This window comes from Typopeltis vanoorti, chromosome 15, assembly GCF_054136105.1.
Source record: "Typopeltis vanoorti isolate ZY-2024b chromosome 15, IOZ_Tvanoo_1.0, whole genome shotgun sequence".
NCBI lineage: Eukaryota > Metazoa > Arthropoda > Arachnida > Uropygi > Thelyphonidae > Typopeltis > Typopeltis vanoorti.
This window is the reverse complement of record NC_143563.1, coordinates 74,075,622-74,094,449: the sequence shown is the minus strand read 5'-3', so window position 1 is coordinate 74,094,449 and position 18,828 is coordinate 74,075,622. Positions and strand designations below refer to the sequence as shown.

The 18,828-nt window shown below is 37.2% G+C and overlaps 1 protein-coding gene across 1 annotated transcript in view; it reads right to left on the bottom strand.

Moving 5' to 3' along the window:
* Positions 1-83: 83 nt before the first annotated feature.
* Positions 84-18,828, bottom strand: part of Pldn (biogenesis of lysosomal organelles complex 1 subunit pallidin) — a 73,538-nt gene continuing 54,793 nt past the window's right edge. Inside the window, exon 6 of the mRNA XM_090405526.1 lies at positions 84-1,247. Within this exon, the coding sequence (XP_090261652.1) occupies positions 1,119-1,247 (129 nt within the window). The 3' untranslated portion in view covers positions 84-1,118. The remainder of the gene's footprint in view (positions 1,248-18,828) is intronic.

Genomic DNA, 18,828 nt, shown 5'->3' with positions numbered 1-18,828 from the left:
TATGCTATGGAACTTTAGCTGGACTTTTTTTTCTTTTGCTGGAGCAAGAGTTGACAGTGTTTCTATTTAAAGAGATACCAAAATTATAACATGAAACTATACATTTTTTTTATTGCGAATTGTTAAAATTTTAAATATGGATTAAATGCAAATGACAAGGAAGTTCTATAACTTTCAATCCAGTTCACTTTCTTTGCTCATTTTTTAAATTAAATCTCTGCAGATATTTCTTTACAAATTTATGCTACATTAATAATTTTTCACTAATTCCAAAGAGCCATAATGGAGGAGGGAAGAAAAAAAAATGTTTGTGCTACCAACGGATCAAATCTGATTTGAAGAAAAAGCTCTCACAGTGACATTTTAATTTAATCACTTTAATAACAAATATAGAATAAATATAGAATAAGCTTTTATAATTGTATAAGTTCTATAATTGAGAGTAGCTCTCAGGAATAACAGGATGTCAAGGTTTTTCTAATGTTAAGGGAATTTGATATTTAAAAAAAAAAACTGTAAATGCTAAACATAATTTGTCTTGTACTTTTTTTTTTTTTTTTTTTTTAAATGGTAGGTTTCGATAACCAGTAAAACTACAAATAATGACATCAGATTATTCTTACATTATGGCAGTTATTAGGAGAGTTGATGTCTTAAAAACTTGATATATTTTTAAATGTTTTTTTTTTTTTTTTGCAGACATTCCTATTACAGTCTTAATTGCATGATCTGGTCTGTTATACTGATTCTTTAGAGACAAAATGTTCTTTTAATGTTTAATATTCCAAATTACTAAAATTTTATTCAGTAATTTGGAGTTTTTGTTTACAGGAAACAAAAATCTACAAACCTAAATCTTGAAAACATAACCTTATTCCTTAATATATATATATATATATATATATATATATATACTAGTATAAATTAGATAACAAAAGTAATATTATAAATATATTTATATATGTATGTATATATATACAACTATAGAAATAACCTATACAAATCTATCTGGAAGTAGCAAATATTTTCTTTTAAAATTTAAATGATCACAAAATTCTAGAACATTTCTTAATTACAAAATAAAAACTAACATAATCGGCTATATTAAGAAAACCCCTTCATGAGTTTTTGGATTTAATGGATATTTTTGGGATCAACTGTTTTTCTTTTTCTAGTTCACGTTCCCTCTGTTGCTCTCGTTGTAAAGCTTCCTTCTGCTTTTGTTGTTGAAGTTTAAGAGCACGCTTCTGTAATAAGAAATATAAAAATTAAGAATTTCTATAAAACAATTTGTTTACTCTTAAGGAGTATGAAATATTAACTCAATATATTACTGTCCTTTGAAATGAAATTTACTAAAACAGTGAATTTTCTTAAACTTTAATTACAAAATTACTTGGAACAAAATATTTTTTACTCATACATAAGAAGTTGTATTAAAAAGTATGGTAAAACTCCCAAAGATACACACTGTTGCCAAAAGTGGCTGAACAGTAACTATTTGTCTTTCCTGTCACTACAGCACTGCTGTCAATACAAGGTCGGGCCTCCCATTGCTACTGCTATTACAGCCATTATCCTTTCGGGGAAGGCTCTCCACTAAGTTCTAGTAAACTGCTGCTGGAGTTCATTTCCATACCTCCTGTAGTATGGAAAATAGCTGACGGGTGTTAGTTGAGCAAGTAGGTCTGGCATGCAACCTTCACTCAAGCTCATCCCAAAGATGTTCAATAGGGTCTAGGTTGGCCAGTTTAGTTCTTCTATCTCCATATCTTCAAACTACGGAGCTAGGATTCTTCCTTTCTGAGGAGGTGCATTATCATTCTGATACAGGAAAGAATCTATTCCAAACTGTTTCCACAATGCGGGAAGAAGGGAATTGTTCAAATTGTCATGATAGTCACCATTTAAAGATCTGGACAGAGAAACCAATGGGTCACAGTCCCAGACCATGTTGCTGCCTCCAAATTTCAGAGTATACAAAATATCCCTGTAAGCATAGTTCGTCAGGTCTAGATACATCCATTGAATTGCCAGACAGGGTACCATGATTCACAGGATCCTCTTCCATTGATCCATAATCCAATGACAGTGTTGTTTGCACCATTCCAGACAACCCTGGGCACTGGCGGGTGTGATTAAGGGCTAGTGAGCAAGAGAATGACCAAGAAACCCAAAGGCAAATACTTCCTGGTGAATAGTTCCATCACTGGCATCCATTGGAGAGCTCATGAGAAATTCATTTGTGAAGGATGCTAAGGCTGGCTGACAATTTACTGTAACAACATGCATGAGAGTTTGTTGGTTCCAATTTGTCAGGTTCTTGAGCCTACCAGTTTGGGGAGAGTGATAAGGTAGTTCCATCATGTTTCCACTTTGCAATAGCCTCACTAACAGTAGCAATTTCTGCAATGTGGCAGAAATCTCTCGAACTGAACTTGTGGGTTCCAACTATCATACCACGTTTGAAAAGACTTAACTGTTTTCATCCACTCATCTTGATGGCAAAGAATGTCTGCACAACTAATGCCCACATGATTATATAGGGTTAACCTTTGCTTATATAATAGTGTTGCAGACGTGTATCTGCATCGCATGGGAGAGGCAACATAAAGCTGAGCTATGGGGATGTCTGGACACTTTTTAACGACATAGTGTAGCTCAAGTACACATATTCATTGCAAAAACTTCATGAGCTTTTTGTTCCTTTTAAATCACTGCAGCAAACATCAAGTTTTTAAAGGTCAAAAGTCAAAAAAGTATTTTTAACGTAAGAAAAGAGCAAATGTTACTAATGAAAAAAAATGTACACTTTTTTTTTTTTTTGAGAACATGAAGTGCTCTTGAGATATGCGCTACCCCATATCCCCAACCACCAGGGACTAAATTAAAGACTAATAAAATTTTAATTAATACTGAAAGAATAAGTTAAAAAACCTACCTGGTATATATATGTTTGTAAAGCGAGGATGACAAAATATTTGGAGCCAAACTTGACTGAACTGAGCACAGTCAAATGGACTATAGATTTTGAAAAGGAAAATACAAAAACTAAACAATTTTGAAAACTAAAAATTTTAAGACCAAAAATGAGCAAAAAAATAAAGCCCGTTCTTTAAAATAAAAAAGTGAAAAAGATCATAAGGTAATCTACTAGCAATAACCTTAAATCTTTCAGTAATGAGTAGTTATTTATTCAATTTCTGACGTCAATACCAGAGAATTTGGCAGGACATTTCCTGCAGAAACTTAGGTTTATCATTCTGCAAGACAAACTGGCCAGAAGAACACACAATTTACATATACAGTAAAACCCCGAAGTTATGCGGTAGGTGAGACCAACAAAAAGCGCGCAAGTCAAATTCACATAACTCGGAGTATAATTTTGCATGTAATTTATATATACAAACATACAATTGGAATCAAAGGTTTACAAAAACACCTATATTTTTTAAGAAATATAATCATAATTGTAGTTTTTCATACATAAAAAAAGGAAAGTTATTTCGATGTCGATGGTTTCATAAAATCTAATAGATTCATCTGATGGCATAATGTCTTTTTCATGTCACGCAAAATTTCTTCATAGCAAGCTAATGATTTTTTTATTCCTTACCTTGTGGCTACAATTCGTTACTCATTAGACTCTATGTCCTCCAAAATCTGTAAACCTTTCTTTTATGATTGTTCTTACTGTGGATTCCTGTAGATCAAACTTCTTTGCGCTCACAAATTTTCAAAATCCTTAATAATGTTGAGTTTTGTTTCCAGAGTTAACGTTTTTTTTTTTCTTGCTAGCTGTAGAAGAATTGGACTTGCTTCTTTTGGATGACATTATTATTTTTTATGTGATAAAATTTTTATCAAGAACATAACATTAAACAATCACAAGGTTTATAGACTATAAAAATCGTGTATGAATGGAGGCCACACGAAACACGTCAGTGCTTGTTCACAGCATGTGCGACACTGGCAAATGCAGCCGGCGCCTCAAAGATAAGACTAGTGGTGTGGCATGAAGTGGGACGGGAATACGTACATATAAGAAACCACGTAACTCCGGATTCATGTAAGTCGGGATATGACTGTATAATACAGTGGCCTCATTGCTTTGGCTAAGTTGAAACAATCGAAATGTCTCTTGTAGAAACAGAACAATGAATATCTGTCTGCATTCCAAGAGGTAGGGAGGGAAGGATGTTCACCTTCCTTGACACTTATCTCACAAATGACAAAAAAAACATCGTTTTTTTTGTTGCATAAGTCTCAGGAAACCTTGCGCCTGCTGCATTTGGGATTAATGTTTGTCCTAGTCTTAGTTCTTGGTCAGGATGGGGACTATGTTTACAATAAAAGTGCACTTAAACAGCTTTGTGTGAAAATCTAAACCCATTTGTGAGTGTGTCTAGTTTAAGTGCATTTTTATCTTAAACATGGTCCTCATTTGGGTCAATGGCTTGTTGTAGCTGTCATTCTATGACCTTCATACTGCAAGAATAACAAAAGATAGTAAAGTCATCCACACAGAGTGCATTACTTACAGTTAGAGTCACAGTTAAAGTTTTCTGTCATTGAGTTACTTTCACCAGCAAATAGCATGACACCTGATACACAACCTTGTGGATAAACTTCCCTTTTCTTGGAGAAAGGTTTAAAAGAGGGCTGATCCCGCTTGGAAGAGTCAGAGAGAAAGCTTTTAATAAATAGATGGAAAATTTCCTTTAAGACCAAAGTTATGCAGGCCTTGAGGTATGTTAAACCTCTAAGCTGTGTCAAAAACTTTTCCCATGTCAAAGTAAACTGATATTAAGTGGTCATGTTTTAGGAAAACATACTGGATGCTTCAAGTTGAATGATCTAGTATAGGATGATGTTTGTGGAAGCCATACTGTGTCTCTGGATAAAGTTGTTATTCTCCAAAAACCGCAGAAGAGATTTAACTATTATTTTCCCAGAATCTTGCATGTGCAACCAGTGAGAACAATTGGAATAATTGCTATTTTTGGATCTTTATCTGACTTTGGAAAGCATTAATAATTCTCTTCTACCACAATTCTGAAAATTCAGTTGAATAGACAGAGAAGTTGATCTGTGGAGGATGGTGACAGTGATTTAACCATCTCATTACGATGTTATCTGGACCTAAAATAGTTGGATGACATTGAAGCAAAGCAGCCTTTAGTTTTTCTTTGAATGGCCTATCATAATCTTTGATGCCAATGTTTTTCTGTTTGCTTTTTAAGGTCAAGATGTTGCAGCACCCTCTTATACCATCAATGTTTTGGTAAAACTCACCCTAAAAATATCTGGCAAATTACTTATGGGTGAATAATCACATCCATTCTGTTCCAGGAATGGAGAAGGGCAAGTGGAATATATACCCTTCATTTTCCAGATTGTGTACTGGACCTCCATGGTGTTTGTTAATGATAAATGTGAACTGGATCCGCACTGAATGATAATGCCTGTATCATGTTCAAGAACAGCATATTTGAAAGCAATTTATATAGTATCTATGAATCAAGATGCATAACATTTGGGTACTGCAGCTTGCATAATACATTCTATAATATGATTCACTTTTTCAACAGAAGAAATGAATCATCGATAGAAGCAAATGTTAATGGAGACATGTGGAAAAATGTGTTACCACCAGTGATTAGGGGAAGAGAATAAGTTATTGTTGTGAAGCATGCATTCGACAGCTCTTCTTATGGTGATATTATATGTCCAATTCTGCTAAGTACTGTGGCCATTTAAATCCCCCATAAGAGTATATTTCACAGTATGAACTTGAGATTACATGACACCTCCAGGGAGTCCCAAGACTCATCGATGGAGGGCACCCACTTTACAACTCTCTGCCTCCGCCACTCAATCCACCAACTAAATGAACCGCGACTACACCAACACAATCTACTGCCAACTTTCACCACTAGTATTTTCACAAAATCACAAACATCCATGCCCATGGCAGGATTCAAACCCCGCAGCCTTTTGGCTGGAGAGCAGATGTGCTAACCACTCAGCCAACTAGGCCGGCAAGTTCATGTGGGTGGTGGAAAAATGAAGAATGCCTGTAATAAGAGATCTTATTGAGAAGCAAATGACACTTGCCTCTGTCATTATAGTGGCATTACAGTAATAATAGATGATGTCACCAAATGGGGAGAGTGATCCACATGAGAAGTGGCTAGGCAGGTACAAGATTCACAAGAGATATGTATGAAATTACAGAGTAGAGGATTATGATAAATTAAGAAAACAGATTGGTGATGTGCAGTGGCTTAATGACTTGAAGTGGAGAGAAATCAGCATTTGGGACTTGGTCTAGAATCAATTACTTATAGCAGTTGCAAACTTAAGTTTCTGTGGTTGAGCAGCTCTGTGGGAAATTTTTGGTACCGAGACCACATTATGATGTAAATAAAGAGTTTTTTTTTAAAAAAAAAGCAATTAAAACCGACATTGTAGAAGCAAAGTTTCAAGTTTTGTAAGTCATAAGACTTGCATCATCAGGGGTACTGGTACATAAGTTTTACATAACAAAAGCCTATTAACAATTAATTACACATTAGATGTTTTTGATAACTTCAACTGTTACACACGATTGATAAACCAAAATATAAATGGCAAATTCATTACTTTATGTGTGTTGAAACAATGCTAGTTGTTGTTATCATTCTGTGGTATCACACGTGTTATGTTCTAGGTCTGCGGCAGTTAAATTTTTTTTGATGAAAGAAAACCATACTTGATGTAAAATTAAGCCTTAATGTTTGTTGCATTGTGTAGGGATCCTAAGCATTTGCAAGGCTTCTTTAAATTTTCTTCTAAAACACACAAAGTTTGTTTTAGAAGAAAATATATGACATTTTCGTATGTTGCCAAAGTACTTGATGGTCAGTAGTAGTTGTGTGGAATGCCAGGCCTGATTCATGCTTTCTTCTTTTTTCACTGTCTTTTACGTGTTCAGACATGCAGATCGCTCCCAACCTTCCTGTCTGGCCTACATAAAAAAAATACCACAGGACAGGAGCAATGAATCTCATAGAAGTCTGGTTTTTTCATTAGGTGATATGGAGGTTTGGAGAATGTAGGAATCTTGATATTTTTTGTAAAGGTAAAAAAGCAAGTTTTACATTGTACTCGCAGAGCAACACAGCCACTTTGTCTATGACATTCTTGATGTAAGGTAGTGCGACTGCATAGAAGAGAGGGAATGAGAGAGAGTTATGGAAATGCTAGAAGAGAATATGAACAGTATAAGAGAGGGAATGAGAGAGAATTATGGGAATGATAGAAGAGAAAATAGGAACAGTTAAAGAGAGGGAATGAGAGAAGAGGAGAGAGGGAATGAAAGAGAACACTGGAACCAAGGACAGAGTGATGTCAGGAAGGCAGGTAAGTAGGGGAACACAGAGAGAAAGTGTTAGAGGAGAGAGAGAGAGAGAGAGTGAGGGATGCATGTGAGTAATAGAGGAACAGGGTAGTGAGAGGTGTAATGTATGGGGACTCAATGATCTGTGGTGTTCAAGATAGGATGCGTGAGGAGTGTATGCCTGGAGGAACGATAGAAAGTGTGGCTATGGCAATTAAGAGGGGTGAAAGAGTGGATGAGAGGATTGTGATGGTAGCAACAAATGACTTGACAGGTAATGTAAATTGGGCACTGAGAGATATGAGATTCTTGCTTGAGGTTGTGTGAAAGAAGACACAGAGAGGAAAGATAGTGTGTGTGTTGCCTAGGTATGACAGTGAAGAGCTGAGCAGAAGAGCAATAATATTGAATAACATAATAGCTAGAATGTGTCAGAAGAGAGGATTGGAATATGTGGATACTTGGAGAGTGTTTGAGAACAGAGAGGAATTGTATGTAAGAGACCATTTGAATGAGGATGGACGTAGGCAGCTGGAGAGATTGCTATTCTGAACGAGTCGGTGCATCCCAGGGGGGGATGGTAGCAGGGGTGCCTCTTGTGGGAATGGGTACTTGGGAGAAGGAGGATGACGTCAGGTAACGCTGAGCCCAGTAGAGTCTAGAGTCTATTTATAGAAACAATGACATTTTTATCCTTTACACCAATGCCAGGAGTATCCGGAATAAAGGAGAGGAATTGATGGCGCTGATAGCATCAGCCTGGCACCACGCAGTTAGCCTAGTGGCTTTGTGCTTCGCAACCATATGCCTGGGGAAGGAGTGTCCCAGGTTCGATTCCCGTTGTAGACATGAGGAATTTGAGGATCTTCCTCAAGCATAGCCAAGTTAGCCGGTCTTGGGCGCGGTCAGTAGGGTTTTTTCCGCTAGTTTATCTGGTGTTTTTCATCCCGCAAACCGGCCCCATGAACATACACCTCTCCAGTTAAAAATATATCCCCCCCAGCGGCAGACCAGGCGACGGGTCGGTTGGGAGTAGTACTAACAAGAAGTCGCATCTAAAGTAACACGCGGACCCTGCATGGGAAGCAGGAATAATGCGTAGTAGAAGAAGAAGATAGCATCAGCCTGGCCAAAAATTATTGGGATCACTGAGACGTGGTTGACAGATATAATAACAGGAATAGAAGTAGCAGGGTACAGTGTTTTTCGGCAGGATAGGAAGGGAAAGTGTGGTGGTGGAGCACTGCTTATGATAAGTGACGACTTATGTCCTCTAAGAGGAAGGCAGTGATACTAGGGATTTTGAAAGCATATGGTGTGAGTTAGAGATAGGCAGAGCAGGATATTTAGTGGGGTGTTGCTACAGACCAAGGAGCAGAGAGGGTGGGGACCAGGAGATTTTGGAAGTTTATTTTGCACCTGGTTAGACTGTAATAAATTTAGTTTAATCCTTTATCCAAGTGTAAGCAAACAAAGTTTGCATCTGAAAATATCTTCAGGACTGAGGTAAGGTGGTACATCCCTTGGCAACTCGCAGCAAAGGTGGACCAAGCTCTCATCACTCCTTGTCTCAGTATCTCCCATAATGCAAAGCACATCTCCTTGCAGACATGTATACTGCTATGCATTAAGGGAAGGGCCACTACCCAGACCGGTTTCAACCTTTATTGAGGTCTCGTCAGTGGGAGGCAGACCCAGAGTGGTGATACTAAGGCAGAAGCAATAATTGCAAAATAAACTTCCGACATCTTTCTCTAAATCCAGAGTAATTTAATAATAAGGTGGTACACCTGTTGGCAACTCGCATAGGTAAATATGAGCTCTCCATTGCTTCTGCCTCAGTATCACCACCCTGGGTCTGCCTCCCACTGACAAGACCTCAATAAAGGTTGAAACCAGTCTGAGTAGTGGCCCTTCCCTTAATGCATAGCAGTATACATGTCCGTAAAGAGATGTGTTTTGCATTATGGGAGATACTGAGACAAGGCGTGATGAGAGCTTGGCTCACCTTTGCTGCGAGTTCCACCACCTTACCTCAGTCCTGAAGATATTTTCAGGTACAAACTTTGTTTGCTTACACTTGGATAAAGGATCAAACTGAATTTATTATAGGGACCTGGAGATGTTTGGACAGTTGAACTTGGCAAGTGAAAGAAGAATGATTGTTATGGGAGATTTTAACTACAGCAGTATAAATTGGGGAGAGGAAGATGCATGTAGCAATAAGGGAATGGAATTTCTAGAATTCTTGAGGGACAAATGTCTTGGACAGTATGTAATAGAGGGAACAAGAGGTTCAAGAGTTTTGGATTTGGTCATAGCATTGGAAGAGTTGATAATAATTGAGATGACATCTTTCCCACCAGTTGGAGAGAGTGACCATGTGGTTTTGACTTGAAAGATGAATAGACATGCAGGAGTATCGAAGAGACGGGAACATATATGGAATTATAAGGCAGGTGATTATAATAGTCTTAGACGTCAACTTGGGGAAATTTCATGGAGGGACAGGATATCATTAGTGCTTGAGAAATTGTGAAGGAATATTTGTTAGCAGTAATAGTAAGCTGTATTTCACGAGTGAAGAAGAGGACACAATTTGGAGTAAAGTGGATGGTAAACAATAGTAAACAGGAACTGCATGTGAAAAAGAGGCTATGGAAGAGATATGAGGAGACAGGTGAAGAGCAGATACATGAAGAATATAAGACACAGGCCAGGAGAGTGACTAGTATGGTAACGAAGGCAAAATTGAAATATGAGAAAAGATTGGCCCTAAGATCCAAAGAAAATCTTAGGGAATTTTCTAGCTATGTGGTGGAAGATTGACATTGTGGGATAAAAACGGGAATAGAGTGACTGATGCAGAGGACATAGGGGAATTGTTCAATGAACACTTTATTGGAGTATTTCATCCTGGAGGAGTAAATTTTAATACTAGAGGGATAGGGCAGGTTTGAGGTTCAGAAGTGCAGGAGGAGAGTGTGTTCCAGATGCTGAGTACTCTGGTTGTCAGTAAAGTTGTGGGACTGGATGGTATTTCACCACGAGTTTTGAGAGAATGTGCTAAAAAACTGACAGATCCTTTGACCTGGCTTTTCAATGAAAGTCTGGCTATGGGAAAGGTACCCAGCGAATGGAAGGAAGGTAAGATAGTGCCATTGCATAAGGGTAGTAGGAGACTGGATGTGTCTAATTATAGGCCAATTTGTGTGTCATCAATAGTTAAGATCTTGGAGAAATTAGTGAGGGACCATATAGAGCATCGGGCAGATGAGGGGTAATGTTATCTGTGAGAGTCAACATGGATTTGTGAAGGGGCACTCTTGGTTTAGTAATATGCTAGCCTTTTATAATAAAGTTATAAGAGCAGTAGATGAGGGAAAGGCATATACTGTCATTTTCTTAGATTTAGCAAAGGCATTTCACAGGGTGCCACATGCAATGGTGTAGCTAGAGTTTTTGCCGCCCAGGGCAGTCCCCGAATTTGCCACCCCTCTCAATACATACTAAAAATACTATAAAAAGTCAAAATGACGTATAGGGGAATAAATTAAAACACTGTTTATTTTTGAAGTAAAACTTTAATTTCAACATTCTAAAGTGTTATTTTTCTTGCTTTTCTGTTAGCAAAATCATCGATGACAAATGTTGAAGTCTATTTCATAGTAATGTAGGTAATTGTTAATCAATTTTATTTAGAATAACTCCTCTCACAACTAGCAACACTTACAGCAATTGTGAGGAAAATTCGCTATAGTATTACAATAGTTGGAACTGAGTTCTCGAGACTGTATTTTAGAATTAACTGCAAAAGTTCAAAAATATTCAAAATGCTGCCCTTCTGCCTCCCCCCCCCCTCTATCTACGCTTCTGGCCACATAAGCTGATATTTAAGTTGTAGCACATGGGTCTGGATGTCACGTTGGTCAACTAGTTTCAGGACTGGCTGTCCAATAGGTATCAGAGAGTTGTGTATGGTGGGGCAGTTTCAAGGAGGCAGAGGGTTACAAGTGGAGTCCCACAGGGCTCAGTACTGGGACCTATACTGTTTAACCTTTATATCAATGAGATTGTCAGTGGATTGCAAGGGGATAGATAGTCAGTTGTTTGCAGATGATGTGAAGTTGGGAAGGGTTATTAGTAAGAGTGCAGATGTGGCAGTCCTGCAAGAGAATTTTAATAAGTCTTGAGATTTGGGACACATTGGAGAAGCTATACTGGAGGAAGTGGGGGAGACAAGAGATCTGGGAATGATGATTAATAGAAACCTGAAATTTAGGGAACATATTGCAAAGGTGGTGAAGGTAAAACAGAGGATTGCTGCAATAATGAGAAGGACACTGACCAGCAGAAATAAAAGTTATCATTCCGTTGTATAAGACTCTGATCACACCACACTTAGACTATTGTTCACAGATTTGGTCCCCAGGATTTGAAGGGGATAAATTAACTGTGGAAAGGGTACAAAGACGGATAACATAGATGGTTTCAGGATGTACAATGTTAGTTATGAGGATCGGCTGAGGGAATGTGGACTGCAGAGTTTGATGAATAGAAGAAGCAGAGGTTGTTGCATCATGCTCCTTTCTCATAAATTCTTATATCTTTTGATTTCTTTAAAGTCTGGAAAATGTGAGGCATGTGGTATCTCTGAGTCACAAAGGAATAGCCCGAGGGTTGAGCCAAAACCTATGTGGCAGACACTTCGTTACCAACCTCTCGTTTAGTCCTAAGAAAATTTATTTATTCAAGCTGTGCCACTTAGGACTATTAGATTAATTAGAATGTTAATCAAGAAGTTGGTAAGAAGTGAACAAAGATAACACAAGATATGCAATCATGACCGTGAATTATTTTCTATATATCTCCCGCTGAGATACGTAACTAATTTTACAAGTGGTGCATCGAATTACATAAAGAGACCAAATTGGTTAAACAAAAACAAGGTTTATTTAGCATAATGTACATATTGTTAACAATACAAACTTAGAAAGGATCCATTCAAATTCTAGCTAAGGAATAATTCATACCTAATAACTCTTATACCTTTCATATAAAAACCCCATCAAAATTCAATCTACCTAAGTTACTCTACACACAACATATTTCTTACACTCTAATCTATATCTTTATAATCCCAGACAACTTTTACTCTATAGATAAAATCCTGGTTAAACATTCTTAAATACACACAATATTTAGATTTATACAGTGTCTGTCCTTTCATAATCTTCTACAACAAACAAGTCTCATGCAGTCTCTTAATTTTCTATCTCTGAGTCTCTTTTCATTAAAGTTCTACACAATATTAATTTCAGGACTCTCACACATATCAAATAACAAACTGTCTGCTTATCTATATTATTTTCTTTCCGATCATCTCTTTGTCTTCCATTATCACAGCACTTTGGACACGTACATTCCTCGACATTCCACGTGGCATCGCCTGCTACAGTATCTCGGGATTAGAATTCCCGCCCAAAACCCATCCGATCGCATGCCAGCGATGGACCTACACCAGAGATAAGGGGAGAGCGGGGTGGGGGGTGGGGTGGGGTGTCTAACCCTTTTATACTTCCTCCCTAACGGCCATCACCGTAACTTTGGCTGTTCACATGGCATGTAGAATTTGCCGTCACGAGTGCATGACGTCATATTGTCCAGTCGTCTCCCTCCCTTTCTAAGCACGTTCAAGCAAGCACGAGACCGCTTGGGGCAACTGTCTGCTTTGGCCTTATGTTTATCCAGATTATGTTGGACTGGTTCTTACACGTATTTTCACAATTGGGTAAATTCACTCTAATGTTTCTTATTGGGTGTTTGCTCTGTTATACAATGAAAAGATGAAATTTCTTATGTTCCAACTTATCAGGGTATAACAAGGTGATATGATTGAGACTTTCAAGCTGTTGAGAGGTGGTTATAGGGTTGACACTGGGGAGTGCTTTCGCTTGGTTGAACAGCATGAAGGAGGAGTGATGACAAGAGGCCATCTGTGGAAGTTAAGAAAGGAAACTGTGAGCAAGAGGGTGAGGAGTGGTTTCTTTGCATGGAGGGTGGTTGAACCATGGAATGCTTTGCCTGATAGAGTGGTGAGAGCGAGAACGGTCAATGAGTTTAAGCAGTGGTATGATAGACTTTGTGTTTCCTAAGAGGGACCTCCCATGAATGAGCCTTGATAGACTTTGCATTTTCTAGGAAGGACCTCCCACGATGAGTCTTTTGACTCCATGGAGGTCTGAATAATAATAATAATAAATTAATAATTAATAAAATAATAATTGCATTATTGAAATCTTGTTTAAGTAAGAGGGTTGCAGGAGATATATTAAGAATTTTTCTGATTGTCTTGGGTTCAAAACCATTAAATGTGAGGTTCTGTTTCAGGTAGTGAAGTTCTTCAATCCTTTTGATGTGCCTGATATATTGCATAGAATTTTTTTTTTTTTTTTTTTTGCAATGGATGGTAGTATGAAGTGGCATTTAAAAATCTTCCTGTTGTGGTAGGTTTTCTGTATATGGAAAAGGACAACCCTTTTTTCTCTTTCTTTACTTCAACAAGGATATCAAAGAATGGTAATTTTTTCTGCTATTCTAGTTCAAGAGTGAATTTTATGTTGCGATGCAAGTTGTTCAGATAATCTTTGAACGCAATCAGTTCATCCACCGTTCCCAACCAAATGATAAAAATATCATCGATGTAACATTGTTTTTTGTTTTGTTTTTTTACTTTATGGTTTCTTCTGATAGTTTTTTAATGCATTAATTTTGAAATTTTTCATAAACAGGTTGGTTAAGGCTGGAGAAAGGGAGAACCCATGGGAAGTCATTCTTTTTTGTTCCCAATATTTGTCTTGAAATATGAAAAAAGTGTTTTCCATGTGTTTCAATAATCCTACAGTGTCCAGTGGGAAAAAGATTTACAAGTAGACCCACTATGTCTAATATGTGTAATTAATTGTTAATAGGCTTTTGTTGTGTAAAACTTTTATGTATCAGTATCCCTGATGGTCTGCGCAGTTAGCCTAGTGGCTATGCGCTTCGCAACCATATGCCTGGGGAAGGAGTGTCCTAGGTTCGATTCCCGTCGGTGACGTGAGGAGCTGAAGGATCTTCCTCAGCCATAGCCAAGTTAGCCAGTCTTGGGCGTGGACAGCAGGGTTTTTTCCCCAGTTTATTCTGGGGTTTTTCATCCCGCAAAGCAGGCAAACTGGCCTTGAGAACTCAACACTAGAGGCCATAGGGTACACCGGGGCATAAGGCTGACCACCTTATCCTGTAAACGGAGTGAGGTCTGATGATTAATGAACCCTCGACACCGCAAGGTAAAAGAGGGTATAAGGAAGATGATGATGTATCCCTGATGAAGTAAGTCTTATGATTTAAGATGATCTCAATATCGAAAACTTATAGCAGTGTAAAATTGTATTTCTAAGGGTTTGGAGAATAAATTAAAAGTAAAATAGATAAATCATGGACCTATGAAGGAGCTTTTGAGAAGGACATTATGGAAGAGATATAAAGGACAGGGTACCCTCAGTAATGTTAGCAGTATGAGGTACAAGCAGGCTAAAAAGGGGACTAGTGTAGTAAGGAAAGAGAAATTGGCAAATGAAAAGAGATTGGCTGAAGCAGTAAAGCAGCCTACTGAATTCTACAGCTATGTTACTGCTAGTAGAAGAAAGGGTGAAAATGGATGACTGACTTTAGTTGCTAGAGATGGAACACTCATCAGCTAAAGATATAGTGAAATGTTCAATGAGTATTTTTCAGTGTATTTGGGATTTAGCTGACAAACTGTATTCTTATTGGCTTAAATCACAATGTAAAATGATGGATAGATGACAGAATATCATGTCAGCTGGATATCGCCCGGTTAAACAAGGGCCACCTTGTTTAACCGGGCGTATTCCTCCATTTCTACCAAAGGAAGAAATGGAGGAATTTTTTGAGCTATTAGAGAAGGCAGCTGGCACAATGAAAAAAAGGGAAAATTGATCCTTGTTGGAGATCTAAACAGCAGAGTAGGAAATGATTACCAGACATACAGAAATATTTGGAGAAAAGTGCAAACCTAATAACAATAGTAAATGCCTGCTGGATTTCTGTTCAGGACATGGATTGTTTATTATTGTTATGATAGTTATGGCTAACACTGTTTCCACATAAAAATGTGCACAAATTCACATGGAGAGAAGATGCAAAGAATAAGAAAAGTCTCACTGACTATGTTATAGTTGATAGCAATGTTTTCCCACTGGTTAAGGACAAAAAAGTATACAGAGGATTTGAAACTGGAAGTAATCACTATCTAGTTTTCAGCAGGATAAAACTGAATTTCATATTGAAAAGAAGAGTGTGTAAGAAAGTTTCAAAATGAATCAAAGTTGAGCAGCTTTCAGAAGTGAACTGTAAACTCAAATGCACAAATATCATTGAAAAAAAAAAAATGAAAGAGTTTGAAAACAAGAACCAAACCTTGGCGATTCCAATGGCATACCTTGAAGAAACGCTGATTGATTGATTCAGCCAGAGGCATGTGGTGAGGCTGGAAGGATAGAAAAATCAGAACTCCAAGGTGGACTCAGGAGGTTAAAGATGCAATCAAGGAAAAAAAGTAAGCATATCGAAAATTCCTGGCAAGTAAGTCAGCTTATACTCTTAGCGAATACAGAGAAAAATGTAAGAAAGCAAAGCACTGTGTAAAACTAGCTAAACAAAAGTCATGGAAAGACTTTGGTAAGAACATCGAAAATATATATCCAGAAGGTGGCAATATATTCTGGAAGATATTTAGAAGACTTAGAAATGGATGAAAGAGTGCTGTATAAGGAATCAGAGATGATAAAGGCAACATAAAACTGAAAGTAAAGATATTCTAGATGTCTGGAGTAATTATTTTAAAAGAATGCTAAATAAAAAAAGCAGTGTCAGCAAAGTGGTAGAAAAAGCAGACAGGAATACATATCCATATCTTCAAGTAGAAAATGTCATTAAAATCCTGAAATGTGGAAAGGCAGCTGAAGTAGATAAAATTCAACCAGAAAAGCTCGAATATGGAGTTTTAAAAGTTTTACAGTGGTTATATTTGCATAATTCAGAAGGCTGGTTAGAGGGTCGAATTCCAGATGATTAGAGCAGAGCTCTCATAGTACCCATCTAAGAAAAGGGAAATAAAACTGAATGTGAGAATTATAGAGGAATTTCCCTACTCAGTGTAATGTTCCTGGTAAGATATATGCAAGTATAATTCAGAAATGGCTAAGAACAATTGTGGAAGGGAAGCTTGGTGAAAAACAAGCTGGATTCAGGCCAAATAGAGGTTGTAAGGATCAAATTTTCACTTTAACACAAATAGTTGAGAAATTTTGGATATATAACAAAGATTTGTATTTAAGTTTTGTTGATCTGAAAAAGGCATACGACAAGGTGCCAGGGGTCTTTGCACCTTGTCATAAATGTTGTGATTGAGTAAATTGGACATTATATCAAGCAATACATAATCTCTACTTAAGCTGTAAATTCAGCAGTTAGAATTGAAAGAGGTACAGGAAGATGGTTTGATGTTAAATCAGGTGTGCAACAAGGGTACACATTATCTCCACTGTTATTCATTTCTATATGGATCACATTATGAAGGAAAGTGGTATTAAATCTGATATCAAAATTGGTGATGTTAATTTTAGCTCTTTACTTTATTATTACTATTATTATTCAGGCTTCCATGGAGTCAAAAGACTCATCGTGGGAGGTCCTTCTTAGGAAACACAAAGTCTATCATACCACTCCTTGAACTCACTGACTATTCTTGCTCTAACCACTCTCTCTCTCAGGCAATGCATTCCACGATTCAACCACTCTCCATGCAAAGAAACCACTCCTCACCCTCTTGCTCACAGCTTCATTTCATAACGTCCAGGGATGCAGACATGTTATACTTCTTATAAATCTAGCACAACTCTGCAAGATTCTCTGACTAAATTGAAGAACTGCAATAAAATTTGATATGAAGCTCAGTAATCAAAAGACAAAGACAATGAAAATAGATAGAAACGTTGAAACCCTCAACTGTATCCTTAATGGTGAACCTATAGAACAAGTAAAACATTTCAGCTATTTAGGCACAATTTTTAATCAAGATGGCAAATTAATATGGAAATAGATAACAGAATTAGTAAAGCTGGTATAGTAGGAAGTCAGCTGAATAAATTTATATGGAATAAGAAAGAAATTATTCACTAAATTAGCTGTACACAAGACAGTGTTCAAACCAATTTTAACTTATGGATCTGAGAGCTGGGTTAGAAATAAAACAGTTGATCAACGACTGGAGACCTCTGATATGAGAGTTCAGATAAAGATTAGTGGAGTAAACAGATGGCATCAATGGCAGAAGATATCAATAAAGAACTTACCATTGTCAGCATTCAGGAATGTGTTAGTAGAACTAACCTCAGATGGTATGATCACTTAAACAGAATGAGAAAGGAAAGATAAGTAAAACAAGTGCCCTTTGCTAGGTTGGCAGGAAAAAGACATAGAGGAAGACCAAGATCTAGGTGGATTGATATAATAAAAAGTGCCTTAGAAGACAAATATAAGATCTGATAATGTTGGAGTACTGACAGAGAGTAATTTGGATGAAAATTGTTGATTGGAAGTTAATAATGGTGTAACATTTTCATGTAGTACTATCATAATATCCTGTACACTCTTTACAGTACATATCAGAAATTTAATAATGTATTTCATGTAGTGGCAGGGATGTGAAGAGTGGTGTTGAATAGCAACAGGAAGGGGGACAGAAAACTGACAGTTTCCAATAATGAAAAGTGTTAGAATATTAAGTAATCCTTGATGTCAATAAGACTGTGGGATTTTTTTTTTTTTTTATGTTGAGCTCATACACAAGAGGCTGGTTAATTAACCTATAGTATGTTAGTATGGTGTAGTGGATTGAGAAAGGAGAAACTTGTTTACATTTGATTTAAAATAATGTATATTGTATTCCTTTGGAAACACACAAGGGGAGAGACTGTTCTATAAATACAGGAGTAGCAGACATGAAGAGGAAAAGAAACTTGTTCTGTGGGTTTCAAGATGTACTGTGAAGGGATGTTGGGCAGCAGTCAAGTGTTCAACAGACTTAGTGCCATATAGTAGAATTATTGATGCTATTTCATATGAACATTTGCCATGGAAATATTTATAGAATACACATAATGCAGAAACCAAATGCCTGTGCGAAAGTGGAAGGAGTGAGTTGGTAAGAGATGGGTTATTAATCAATCTAATTGTCCCCCTCTGCATTAAGTCAAGCATTTCAAGGGAGCTCTTAGGAGCCCCACCCCAAATGTGAAAGAAGTATTCAATAGCTGGGAGGATTTGTGATTTGTATAAGCTTAACAGCAGTTCAGAGATGAAGTAATGTCATGATCAAAAGA